The 14,815-nt window shown below is 37.3% G+C and overlaps 1 protein-coding gene across 13 annotated transcripts in view; it reads left to right on the top strand.

Annotated features, from left to right (window-relative positions):
• ADGRB3 (adhesion G protein-coupled receptor B3) overlaps positions 1-14,815 on the top strand; it is an 892,370-nt gene that overhangs the window by 480,972 nt on the left and 396,583 nt on the right. For all 13 annotated transcript variants that reach the window (XM_075598089.1, XM_075598088.1, XM_075598086.1 and 10 more), the window contains 2 exons: positions 7,023-7,169; positions 8,797-8,872. In XM_075598089.1, the coding sequence (XP_075454204.1) occupies positions 7,023-7,169; positions 8,797-8,872 (223 nt within the window). The remainder of the gene's footprint in view (positions 1-7,022; positions 7,170-8,796; positions 8,873-14,815) is intronic.

Genomic DNA, 14,815 nt, shown 5'->3' with positions numbered 1-14,815 from the left:
TGTATGGTTAATAGAGACAAATAATTGTTCCTGAAATTATTAGAATGTATCATGTAGTAAGCTTATTTTGTTAACACATCATAAGATTACAGAATGCAAAATTAATTTATACAAATAACAGTAGAAAAACAATATAATATATTATAATACTCTCCATGCCCTTATACCTACAGGAAATGTTTTAACTCCCAATCAGAGTTCATTCCAAGGGGATGGAGAGTATTAAGAGTATATATCCAATACATTTCTTTCTGATTTAATCGATTCTCCCTATTGCCTCCTCTGGGGTGACGGGGTACGTGTTCGATGGCTGAAAAGGAGAAGTTACCAATACCCCCCCTAGGGCACTGTGAGAAATGTCTGGATACAGGATGGACTAAATCTTTTCTCTTGATCAAATGAGTATGTTCAGCTCTACGCAACCTAAGAGGTCTAATAGTGCGTCCCACATATCTGTGGCCGCATGCACATAAAAGAACATACACAACAAAAGATGTATTGCAATTTAAAAAGTTCTTAATATGAAACTTTTTTAGACCATTAGAATAAGTTATAAATTTTGCAGGTAATGCATATTGACACATAGAGCAATTCGCACAATTATAAAAACCTTTAGGTATAGTACTAATAGTAGGAGTTCGTAAACCAGAATCAAATAAACTGGGAGAAAGGTGAGAGGCCAAAGTTTTAGCCTTGCGAAAGGTAAATCTAGGGCCACTAGACAATGAGGGACCAATGTCCTCGTCAAGGAGAAGAGTGTGCCAATGTTTAGATATTATCTTAGAAATCAATTGTGATTGGGCACTGTAAGTTGTTACAAAGAATGGACTTTGTGTGGTATTGAAAGATATCTTATTGGACATTGTAGATTTCAAACCAGTTGTTTGAATCAAGGTATCTCTGTCCATATAGTCAGCTCTAGTAAAGGCAACCTCTATGTCTTTAATGGAATAGCCCCTGGCTACAAATCTGTCAAACATTTCCTTTGATCTTGACAGGAAAATATCATTAGTTGAACAAAGTCTTTTCAATCTCATGAATTGAGATCCAGGAATATTCCTTATCAATGAACGGGGATGGCAACTGCGTGCATTGAGAAGCATATTCCTGGAATTCTTTTTGCGGAAGATATCGGTCTGAATGTTCATCTCGCTGTCAATATACAGGGTCAAATCTAAATAATTGATGTGATTAATATTGCGCTCAAAAGTGAATTTAATATTATAATCATTAGTGTTTAAATAATGAATGAAAGAAAATAAAGAGTGCTCGTCACCATCCCAGATAACTATCAGATCATCAATATATCTCTTAAAAAAGACGATATTATGACGAAAGGAATTGTTAGAGTGATAAATAAATTGTGCCTCCCAAAAACCCATAAACAAATTGGCGTATGAAGGTGCAAAACTCGTGCCCATAGCAGTGCCTAATTTTTGTAAATAAAAACGTGAATCAAAAAGAAAATAATTATGTGTGAGTAAAAAGAATATAGATTCTTGTAAAAAAGTGCAATGTGAAACTGATAAGGTGGATAAATCAAGAAAATGTCGTATCGCTTTAAGTCCGTGGTTGTGATCAAGACATAGAGTTGCCTTTACTAGAGCTGACTCTATGGACAGAGATACCTTGATTCAAAGAACTGGTTTGAAATCTACAATATCCAATAAGATATCTTTCAATACCACACAAAGTCCATTCTTTGTGACAACTTACAGTGCCCAATCACAATTGATTTCTAAGATAACATCTAAACATTGGCACACTCTTCTCCTTGACGAGGACATTGGTCCCTCATTGTCTAGTGGCCCTAGATTTACATTTCGCAAGGCTAAAACTTTGGCTTCTCACATTTCTCCCAGTTTATTTGATTCTGGTTTACGAACTCCTACTATTAGTACTATACCTAAAGGTTTTTATAATTGTGTGAATTGCTCTATGTGTCAATATGCATTACCTGCAATATTTATAACTTATTCTAATGGTCTAAAAAAGTTTCATATTAAGAACTTTTTAAATTGCAATACATCTTTTGTTGTGTATGTTCTTTTATGTGCATGCGGCCACAGATATGTGGGATGCACTGCATTCTGTAATCTTATGATGTGTTAACAGAATAAGCTCACTACATGATACATTCTAATAATTTCAGGAACAATTATTTGTCTCTATTAACCATACATTATTGATTGCTATCTCCCATGATCGTTTTCCTCCATGATTTTCTTTTCTTATATACAATTTTTATTATTGTGCTTGACATTATATCATGTTCTTTGTTTTTAATATTTTTAATTTTTTCTTTTCTTTTTTGTTAGTCTATTACATGGTTAATTATAATATATGTGTTGTTTGTTTTACTCCAGACATGTTAGAGTTAATATGTTCCAATCCATGTGTTCATTGTTATCTGCTGTGTCTGATTTGGAGTTGTCCAATCAGATTTGGCTCACATGTATATTAGACATGTCTGTTTTCTGAACCATATACTCTTTGATAAAGTCCCATGTAGGGATGAAACGCGTCAGAGTGGTTCTACTATGATTTCCAGCCTCTTTTTGCAATAAAGAATATTTTTATTTTACAAGCTTGTTGTGGTACTAGGAGTAGTGACCATTCGTTCCTCCTACTTCTATTCCCTTTTTTTGATATGGAGCACACAGCAGTCTCAATTGCTACAGGTGATTATCATTGACATTGAACGGAGGTGGTATCCAGCTGATCTGCACAACGGAAACACCCTGCATGCGGTTTCCCAGGTCACAGCATGGCTGATTGCCTCTGGATGCAGACCCAGGACGACCTATGGGCTAGAGCGTTCTGCCTTGGGACCCCAGTATAGCACAGCCGGTGAGCCCTGTGACACAGTCTCCATGTCATCTGCATTGGTCACAGCACGGCTGGTTGCCTTCTGGTTGGTAGCCCTAGTATGATCGATTGGCTTGAGCGCACTACCTTCGGGACCCCAGTTCAGCGCAGCCGGTGTCTCCTGTGACGCAGCTCCCACGTCATCCGCATCGGTGAGCTGAGGGATTGGCATATATGCCAGGCAGCGGAGCAGTCGTGGTCTTCCGTCTGCAGTTTCAGCAGGAGCGCCCCGTTTCTCCGGTCCTCTAAAAGCTGTGATTCCCCGTGCCATATACAGGTTGGATGGGATTTTGCTTCACTGCATATCACGGCTGATAAGGTGGCAGGATTACCGGTCGGGTCAGGTTAGCATTATCGGGACTATTATAGAGTTATAGCTGGTGGGGCTGCGGTCTCATTACTCTCTAGCTCTGGTCCACATTTGCATTTTTACCCCTGACTGGTGTGCCTATACCTTTATAGCCACTTTGGAAGTCATCATTTCTTTAACATTTATTATCCTATACCTGCATTGAGACATTTCCTAGTTATTCCTGGACAGTGATTACATTTGTTTTATATGATTTGTAGCATTGGAACACTGGAGATCACTCTCCACTTTTTTTTTTAGTCCAGGGGGAGACTAGCTAATTGAGTGGCTGCAATTAACTGTCTCTCTGCTTGATTCTCAGAGCTCTGAGGCTGCTTTATTTAAACAGGGATAAGTCCCTGTTACACAGATACAATAGATATTTTAAAGAAACATTTAGGCATCTTTTTTAGAAAGGAAAGGTATACAGGGATATACTATATAAGATTGAAGTGAACAACAAGGATGTTCATCCAGGAGGAACTCTGATTTCCATTACTGGAGTCAGAAAGGAATTTATTTTCCCCTTAAGAGACATCATTAGATAATGTTTCACTGGGGTCTTTTGTTTGCCTTTCACTGGATCAATATACTGTAAATACAAATGCAATACCTCTATTTCCACAGTCTATATGTGCTGTGCCTTGAATTAAACCAGACGAGACTTGTATATATACTTACTGGTGTTTTATGCCCCCTGGGCAACCTTAACCCAGCAGCCATCACTCTTAATGAAAACAATATCCACATAACACACACACTATATATATATATATATATATATATATATATATATATACAGAAAAAGACTTCCCAGCTATCTGTTATCTGCATGCTCTTTAACAGCCCAGCGTGTATCTGGATCTCTCTTACTGTGGACTCTTCTCCTCATAACACACTTCTCTTTGTATATAGGAGAGGTGTGCATCTGTTTCTCACCTTGTCTCTCCTTGGCTAGCGGTCTCCTATAAGTCTCCTCTTTCACCATCTGTGAGTGCACAGTGTCTCTTAAGTACCTCTCACTGTCACATGGGCTGCCTCTCTATGTGCCTTTAAGAGTGGCACTCCCTATCTCTTTGTCTGATCTAAAACTGGCCATTGGACTCTCTGTGTCTCTCAAACTGACAGCTTGTTTCAACATTCTATCTGGTTTTCTTCTTATCCATTCCCATATTCCATATCTCCTGTTATTTGTTGCCAGGCAGAGGAGGGACTGTGAACAAATGTGAATAATTAAGTGCGCAACAACAAACAATAAATACGTGAATTAGTGTAAGTGATATGAATGGGGTAAATATTGTGACCTTGTAAACTCGGAAGGAGCGTCTGCAGCTGTGGCACAGGGGATAGCTCAAATAACCCCTAATAAAGACAGGATAAAGAAAAAACACAGCGCACAATGCTCATAGTGTATTAAAAATTATAATGTGATACAATTAAAGGTGAGTATTAAGCGTACATTTATATAAGATTCCCTGATGAAGAGACTTTGCTGTCTCAAAACGCGTTGGAATTAATACTCTAGCTGCTCTGCGAACTTTGGACTCTATATCACCCTATTGCGGGCCATAACGGTGTCTGGGAGGGCTACGACGCGCTGACGCTCCTGAGTGACGTCACTAACACGGAAGTACCGGATCGGAGTGAGGAACAGCGTGACTCATGTTGCTGCTAAGACTCCCTTACCTGAGGACACTGTGTGTACCGTGAGCCCTGCTGAACTGCTGTCTACAACAGGAGCTGATTACCAGTCAAGACCCAGCCTGGGTGAAAGTGACCGTGACGGCAGGAGTGGTGTGTTTCCACACTGAAGACTTTCCACTGTCATCCCGAGTGGTGTATGGGTAACAATAACCCTCCAATGCCTGTTTTTCTTATATAAATGTACGCTTAATACTCACCTTTAATTGTATCACATTATAATTTTTAATACACTATGAGCGTTGTGCGCTGTGTTTTTTCTTTATCTAGAGGAGGGACTGTGTCTCTTATTACACCATGTGATAGGTGGAGCAGAATAATTCTGTATTGTATGCAGTTTACATATGTTTGTTGCAGGGACTACACAAATATAGTATGAGCTTCTCTTATCTACTGTAAATGTAATATAAGTTAAACTCAATGGGTATATGTCAATTTTGAACCTCATCTACTAGTTAACTTTCTGAAATGTAACATCACATTGTGATTATATTAAATAAAACAACCTTACAGCCTCATTCATAAACATGAGAGATAGGGGTGGGGATGTAATTAAGAGAAAGGGGAGCAAACACAAAGAAAAATGATCTCCTTGGAGTAGGGGGTGAAGAGTGGTGTCAAGATCCATCTATCTCATCAGTTCTGCCTTTTTCAATGCATATGTGTCCCAAACTGCAGGTCACTAGCTTTCCCTCAATGCCATCCAAGGCTGACTGATAATAATGCGTGGAGAGAAGGTAGAGCACTGCAGAAAAAAGTAGGGCTGGAGGCTGATTGGTGAAAATGAAAAATGCTTTAATATAGATGCATGGTAGCAAAAGCTACATAAAAAGGGTCCTCTAATGCATTTCGCGCTAAGTAGCGCTTTATCGCTACTTAGCGCGAAATAAATTAGAGGACCCTTTTTATGTAGCTTTTGCTACCATGCATCTCTATTAAAGCATTTTTAATTTTCACCAATCAGCCTCCAGCCCTACTTTTTTGTGCAGTGCTCTACCTTCTCTCCACGCATACTTGATCTACACCACGGACAGATGCACGCGTATATGGAGCATAAGGGGTCTATCATGTGAGTCATTTATCTGTATTTCTTACATTGTGACTGTGACTATAGGGTATTTGCATGGCTCCAGCCTTTGGTTCAGGACACCATCCCTCTCCATAGTGAATGCACTGGGAGTCTTTTTATATAGGGGCTTTTTTGTGATTTCATTTTGAGGGTGGTTATATGCTTTCTGTCCATATCAGGCTTTATTTGGTGAGCTATATACCCTGTCACATATATACATTTTTTTCATTGATTTGACTCAACCCTTGACTCCTGGGCTATATTGCCTTCATTGCACTATTCTGGGAATTAGAAGCACCATACAGAGATTCATTTCTCATCCTTTGCTGACTGATAATAATGTTCCGATAAAAAAATATATAATCATTTGTAACTATCATGATGCTGTATTACTATTATATTGTTATATTGCCCAACTCTACTGCATGGGATTTTTAAGAATTAGGAAACCTATCTGGAATAATAAATGTGTGTTACAGGCTGCATGCACATTGTCAATGATTTATTAGCCTGATTCTAGTCGTTTTGTCTTCAAGAGCAGTTTACAGCATTTCATCCTTGTTTTGTCACTTCAAATCATTTCAAATTTGGATTAAGACATGGTGAAGAAATGTCGTTACTTGTGAATTTCTGCATGTAACCAAAGCTTTTTATTACCACAGTTAACAGTTTCACACAATTATAAGTGACAAATACACTTAAACAGAACTATTTCCATTTGAACTCTATAGCATAGGATAAGATTACTTTTATTTGTAGACTTAGTTACTCATGTTGTGTTGTCTTTGAGTTTGAGTTTGAAAACGACTCTAAGACTGGAATTCATTAAGGCGTGCTGTATGATATGGCTCCCTGATTTAGCGTAAGTTCTGTCAATGAAAAGTCAATAGCAACAACCGCTGAGTCATGGTTTACTAAACCACGTTGCGGCTTGATGAATCCTGGCCCAAATATGTTATTCTTTGGGATCGTGGGCTGTAATGGTTTAACATGAGCAAAAAATGTACTTACTATACATTTTTTTTTTCTTGCCAGTGGCTAGTATTCAGAAACTCCCGGCATCATCAGTACTAACAGACATCAACTTTCCAATGAGAGGCAGAAAAGGAATGGTGGACTGGGCACGGAACTCTGAGGACAAAGTGGTAATACCCAAAAGTATCTTCACTCCTATGCCATCAGGTAGACACTTTCTTTGCTTCTTTTATATCCATATGACTATAATATTTTTTGTCAACAGGACTTTGATCTGTTTAACAAAAGATGTATTTATTGTAACTATTCTGTAAATAGAGTTATATGACTCGATCTTTGTTAGCAGATCTAAGTGAGTATTCACTTCCAGATCAAGTCAGTTCAGCTGTCTCCCGATGACAGTGGCACCCACATATTTTATTTACTGCTTCATTTTACATGTTGTGCTTTTTAAAAATAGGCATTGAAACCTCAATCAAATTTGTGTATACTAATACTATATATGTTTTTTTCACTGTTCTCAGGTTTTTCCTAGTCAATTTTTAGCAATATAATAAATTGCTAAGTTTCTAGGCATGGGTATTGAGATGCTGATGCAGTTAACTGAAGGACTGTCTCATAGTAAATCCCAGTAAACTTTATTTTAATGCAGTTTCTCAGGACTTTTTATATATTAGAAAAAGACAAGACAGAGGCGAATGAAAGGAATGATTTATTTTATTGCAAAAGTTGATATTTGTAAAAGGCCAAAAGCTTACATGTGTTTAAAATACAGATGTCTGCTTAGCAAAATGCCTTTAGTTTTTACAACTAAAAAATAATAATAATTTAATATGGAAGTAAAAATATTGTGATAAAAAGGAAAACATTAATAAACAAGGGTTTTGAAAGCGTTAATATCTTAATTAATAGCCTAGTATATGGGCTTTATAGCAAATTAGTACACTTATTTGTCCCGGTAAACTGAGTCTTGTGATTTGGCTAGAACTACTGCCCTGAACTCTAAAAAAATACTTAAAAGGCAAATGTTTTAATTTGAGTGTAAATATCTTATTTACTTAGTGTAGTGTTTTTGTCTATTGATTATGTCAGCTTGAAGGTAGTCTTGAATCTCTTCAATGTCTTTAAGCAGTAATCGCCCTACTCCCGCGGCCCGCCCCTCATGTATTTTCTATATTTTATTACAGAATGGGAACATGGTGTTCCCTGGAGCTGAACCATGCTATTGTTACAGTACGTGTGGTGAGCACTCAGTACCCAAGATACTTACTAGTGAATGTATAGGGTTTACATCTACCTCTAGGGAAATAAAAATGGCTACTACATCTCAGCCCAATAGAAAGCTGGCACATCATCGGTTGTGACTTCATATTGGATTGCCATTTGAATCCTCTTTAAAAACCATGAAGCAAAACCGGTAACTTCACTGGGAAGTATTTTGGAAACCAGTGCAATGAGGGGAAGCATCTGAAGGTAGTGCAGTGCTGCTCCCCCTATTCCAATTCTGTAAAGTAAAAGGAGTATTAGCTACGGTGCATTGCGGCTTTAACAAACTAGTACAATATTCTGAAGAGGTTGAAGGGTATTCTCAATGGTTTCATTTTCTCTCCCTAAGTTTGTATTTTAAAGCATTTATTCAAAAAGAGCTTATAGTGGAGAAAATAACTGCTCTGAAAAAAATTATTTTAAGGTACAGTAATATACAGCAATCTTGAATAAGTACTAGACAGTATTGCTCTGGCTGCATTATTGTTGTCTTCGTAGTTTTACTCTGCAGCAGCAGTGAAATGTTCATTTTTCAAAGTTTTATTGAAGTGATGTTTATTTTTTTCAGAACTGGATGAATCCACAGTATATATCCTTGGAGCAGTATTCTACAAGAATTTGGGATTATTTTTACCTACTTTAAGGTGAGTTTTGATGGTCAAACATGCATGAAGTTTAAAAATGCATTTTGTCATTAGTTTGAGTGTAATAAAGACATTTAGATCATGTATAAGTTTGATCATGACATGATCATGACATGGTTTCCCATGTATCGTCATGCTTTTTGGAGTGTGTCAATAAGGGACACTTTTATTGCAGTTTATTTTTAGTTTAATGATAATGTCTAGTTTTCGTTTTTACATTTTTATTTCGTTTATTGTTTGATAACAATTCATTTTCTGATTAAAGTAATCCGCACTGTCTGGACTTTGTTCAGCTTTGTACTTTTACATTGATTAAACCAGAATTGGGCGATCATGTTCCAGTGCAGGACTGCCGCTGACTTACCATCTGGAATCTCTGTGCTCAGGATGTATTACCTCTAATATACAAGAATTTGTGGATGCTTAAATGACCAGAGACATTAAACTGTCATTAACTTTGACCTACAGCATAAGGTTACTGCTCATGTTTAGCCCATAATCAGGAAGCTGCAGCACAACATTATGGAAAGATTGGGCCAAAAACATCCTCAAAGAAAAAGAGAGGACAACAGAATTGATTGCTGCTTTAAATCTCCAAGTCAAGTTTTAATATTTTTCAGTTTCACGACACGTCATATAAAATGTCCTATTGACTAAAACACGAAAATGTGAAGACATATAACTAGGGTCTAAATTTACTAAACGTTGCTCCCTTAATGCACAGCAATTTCTACATCAGTGTCCCCAATTAATTTTTTTCCTCCCTGACCCCTTTTTTACATGAGTGGAAGCATGGATTCTCTGGAGCTGGACTGAGTTAATGTCAGCTCCATGGACAGGTGGAAACAAAATGGCCTTTAAATCTCCAGTGTTACACGGGCCAATATAAAACCACAATTCATCCAGGGTGTAAAAGCAGTTAATAGTCGGAGGCACCTTTCTCGCTATGTATCTCAGGAATAGGGGATCCCATAATCTCAAATTAACGTGGTTCAGCTCTGCGGACACCCTGCTTTCTAGCTGTATAATAAAAGGGGCAGCAAAGGGGAACTGCCCCTTTAATGATAAAACAAAAGGTTTTTTTTTAAATGTCATAAATTTTAACGTTTAAATAATGCAGCGATAACTCTAATTTTATCGCAGCAATAAGTGTGGGCTAAATGTAATGCTAGGATCAGCATACAAATGAGTATGCATCACCTCTTATATAATCAAGACTGTTAAATTTAATGACAGTATTGCAGATGAGCATGCAAATATATTAAAATGAAGAATTAATAGCTAAATACATATTCACATACTCACATTCAAATACATATTCACTAACCGCTGATATTTGGCAATTTTGAGGCAGCAACAAATAAAATATGGCCAATTTTTTTCTCGTACACCAGGCTGGTATTAGGCCTATCTTACTTCCTGTATGTATTTAATGGCCACTATTAGCATAGACAACATAAGACAAGCCTACCTAGAATGAATGATAAAATAACATAATAGTAACAATGTTGGACTTTATAAATATATTTACCCCTTAGAAATCAAAGATGCCAACGAATCATGGTTAACTCATTACAATTTGGACACTTGTGCAACTAAAGACTATTTATTTGCATATACTGTATAGATATTCTGCTTTTTATGTTTTTATTTGTAGGGTGTTTATGTTGTATGTTAATGCCTGTTAGTTTACAATACATTGGCAGTTTCAGGCATCCAAGGGGTTAAATAATTTCCTGCCATAGAATTTTGTTAAAAGCCTTGATACATTGTATTATAATAGAACAAATTTAATATCTCCAACTTCCTAAGATGTGGTTATGGTTAACTGGAGTTTTTTTTATGGATAGCACCTACATTATGTAGCACTTATGAATGATCATGCAACAGGAGTTATTTCAAATAGCTAGTATCTTTGCTAACATAAACAAAAGAAGTGGAGAAAGGGGCATTTAAAAGCAGTATACTTTATGTGAGATAAAACAGTCCCACATTAGAACTGAACATTACATCAATGTGACATGAATAACAATGTGACTGTAACAGGGACTTATCCCTGTTTAAATAAAGCAGCCTCAGAACTCTGAGAATCCAACAGAGGGATAGTTAATTACAGCCACTCAATCAACTAGTATCCATCTGGACTAATGAGAGCTCTGTTAAAAAACTCATGTGAGACACAGGAGAGAGATTCCTTAGCTCACATTTGGGCTGACATAAGGAGAAGGAGGACAGACCAGAGATTTCCTTAGCCCACAACTGGACAGACCTGAGGAAAAGATGATGTTTTAATGCACACAGAAGGACTGTATGCTGACAGCAAAACAATGGGAGACCTCTATACTGGACACAGAGAGTGCCATAGTAAACAAGGATGCTGACCCAGGAGAATAGAAAGGCCTTCCCCTACAGCTACAGTACAACAATAGATACAGATAAGAGATTTTCTTGTTGGACTGTTGTGTATATATATATACAGTGTTCGACAAACCTATACATTTGCTCGCCCCGGGCAAGTGGATTTAACATCGTGGCGAGCTCCTTTTGGCCCAAGCAGCACACATGTGGTACTAGGTGGCGAGTAGATTTTTTTGTTTGGCGAGTAGATTTTTTGGTGATTTGTCGACCACTGTATATATATATATATTTGTTTGGGTGGTAATGAGCCTAGCTACCCACCCAGTTAGCAAGCGCTAGAGTAAAGGTTTAGTTATTCTCCAAAGTGGAGTAGGCCTTTATTTAAGTATTTTTTTTTATGTATTGCCTTGTTAAAGGAACAGGCACAATAAAGCCAAGATTTAATTTCACCCTAATCGGTCTCCATTAAATATACCTCTGCACACAACTCTTACAGTGACAATAAACTTAAATAACTTAAATAAACGTGCAACTAGCTACAATGTGTGAATAGGTTAACGGGATGTCCGGAAGTATATCCTTAGGAGCATATGTATCAGATCCGGACCCGTGAAGCTCCATCTGCTGTACTTTCCTTCCTTTTGCCGGTCCGCCTCTCTACCAATGAAGCTTCACGTTGCAGCTCCTCGTGACCTCTACACATTTCACACTACGTGCTTCATCAGGAGTTCATATTGTTATTCATGTCACATAGACCTGGAACATTTGGGTAACAGTGATCATAACATGGTCTCATTTGAATTAAATTATCAAAAAACAGATTACTTGGGTCAACAAAGACCTTAAACTTTAGAAAGGCAGATTTTAATAAACTGAAGTCGAATCTACAAGTAATACACTGGGATGATGTTTTTGCAGGGAAAAATGTAGAAGATAAATGGGCAGTCTTTAAAACATTATTAGAAAAGCACACTTATCAGTGTATACCCTTGGGTAATAAGTCTAAAAGAAATAAGTCAAAACCAATGTGGCTAAATAAACAGGTAGGGGAGGAAATGGACAAGAAGAGGATGGTGTTTAGATTCTTTAAGTCAGAAGGGACGGAGACATCCTATCAGAATTATAAGGAATGTAACAACAATTGCAAAAGGGCAATCAAATTTGCAGAAATGGATAATGAAAAAACGATTGCAATAGACAGTAAAATCAACCCTAAAAAGTTCTTTAAGTACCTTAATAACAAAAAAATGAGAACCGAAATTATAGGACCCTTTCAGTGTGAGATGGGCAGGCAGATTATTGGAGATAAGGAAAAAGCTGAGGTATTAAACAAATTATTTGCCTCTGTGTTTACCAGGGAAGAATCAATTTCAATAGTAGTGCCGAAGGAAGAAGCCACAAACTCCATATTAATGAACAATTGGTTAACTGAGGAAGAAGTTCATAAGCGGCTTGAAAAAATTAAAGTAAATAAGGTACCTGGCCCCGATGGCATACATCCAAGAGTTCTCAAGGAGTTAAGTTCAGTAATAGCCAAACCATTATATTTAATATTCAAGGACTCCATTTCCACAGGCTCCGTACCACAATATTGGCGTAAAGCAGATGTGGTGCCTATATTAAAAAAGGGAGCTAGTTCACAACTGGGGAATTACAGACCTGTAAGCCTGACTTCAATAGTGGGGAAACTACTTGAAGATGAAGGTTTAATATGGGATAATATTCAGGAATACCTACAGTAATGGAAAAAAAATTATTAGTAATAGTCAGCATGGATTTATGAAGGATAGATCATGTTGAGTTGATGTGGTCTACTTAGATTTTGCAAAGGCTTTTGATACGGTTTCACACAAAAGGTTGATGTACAAAATAAAGCAAATTGGACTCAGTAATAATATATGCACCTGGATTGAAAACTGGTTAAAGGACAGACAACAGAGGGTTGTCATAAATGGAACTTTTTCAGGTTGGGCTAAAGTCGTGAGTGGAGTACCTCAGGGATCGGCACTGGGACCCCTGCTTTTTAACTTGTTTATTAATAACCTTGAGGTTGGCATCGACAGCAAAGTCTCCATCTTTGCTGATGATACTAAATTCTGTAAGGTAGTAGAATCAGTGCAGGATGTAATTTCTCTTCAGAAGTACTTGAAGAGACTGGAAACGTGGGCAGGTAAATGGCAGATGAGGTTTAATACAGATAAATGTAAGGTTATGCATTTAGGAAGCAAGAATAAACAGGCAACTTACAAATTAAATGGGGATACATTGGGGGAATCCTTGATTGAGAAGGATTTATGAGTGCTTCTAGACACCAGGCTTAGCAATAGTGCCCATAGTCATGTAGAAGCTGCAAAGGCAAACAAGATCTTATCTTGCATTAAACGGGCAATGGATGGAAGGGAAGTAAACATAATTATGCCCCTTTACAAAGCATTAGTAAGACCACACCTTGAATATGGAGTACAATTTTGATCACCACTCCTTAGAAAGACATAATGGAACTAGAGAGAGTGCAGAGAAGAGCAACCAAATTAATAAAGGGGATGGACAATCTAACTTACGAGGAGAGGCTAGCTAAATTAGATTTATTTACATTAGAAAGGAGGCGTCTAAGAGAGGCTATGATAACTATATACAAATATATTCGGGGACAATACAAGGGACTTTCAAAATAACTATTCATACCACAGGCAGCACAAAGGACTCGGGGCCATCCCTTAAAGTTGGAGGAAAGGAGATTTCACCAGCAACAAAGGCTTCTTTACAGTAAGGGCAGTTAAAATGTGGAATTCATTACCCATGGAGACTGTGATGGCAGATACAATAGATTTGTTCAAAACAAGGTTGGGCATCTTTTTATAAAAGAAAGGTATAAAGGGATATACCAAATAAGTATACATGGGAAGGATATTGATCCAGGGATTAATCCGATTACCAATTCTTGGAGTCAGGAAGGAATTTATTTTTCCTGTTATGAGATATCAATGGATGATATGACTCTGGGTTTTTTTGTTTGCCTTCCTTCTGGATCAACAAGTAATTATAGATGTAGGATAAAGTATCTGTTGTCTAAATTTAGCATAGGATGAACTTGATGGACATATGTCTTTTTTCAACCTCATCTAATATGTAACTATGTAACATAGATGTAATGTTCAGTCCTATGTGGGACTGTTTTCTCGCATAAAGTATACTGCTTATCAATGCGCCTTTCTCCGCTGCTCGTTCGTTCAGGGGGGGCTCACAGTATAGGAGACTGTGGAGTTCACCAGGGGATGGCAGCAAGAGACATGCATTTCCATTTAAAATATAAGGGACAGCGCGAATGCGGATATCCTTCCAATTTGTCTTTGCTAACTTTACAGGAGTTCTTTCGGATAACACCTGTGTGAGCTAATTTAACAGCAACTATTTCAGATAGCACTTGTGTGTTTATAGCAGACTATATTCAAACACTGTCATAGAAACTGAGAACTCTTTCAGAAAGCCATAAAATGCATTATTCTTCCATGACTGTTAAAGAATAGATATTAGTGATATTTATACTTTTTACATTGGTTATAGGAATGATCTACTGTACATTTA

This window comes from Ascaphus truei, chromosome 4, assembly GCF_040206685.1.
Source record: "Ascaphus truei isolate aAscTru1 chromosome 4, aAscTru1.hap1, whole genome shotgun sequence".
In the NCBI taxonomy this organism is placed as follows: domain Eukaryota; kingdom Metazoa; phylum Chordata; class Amphibia; order Anura; family Ascaphidae; genus Ascaphus; species Ascaphus truei.
The sequence above is the reverse complement of the archived record's forward strand: the minus strand, read 5'-3'. Positions and strand labels throughout refer to the sequence as shown.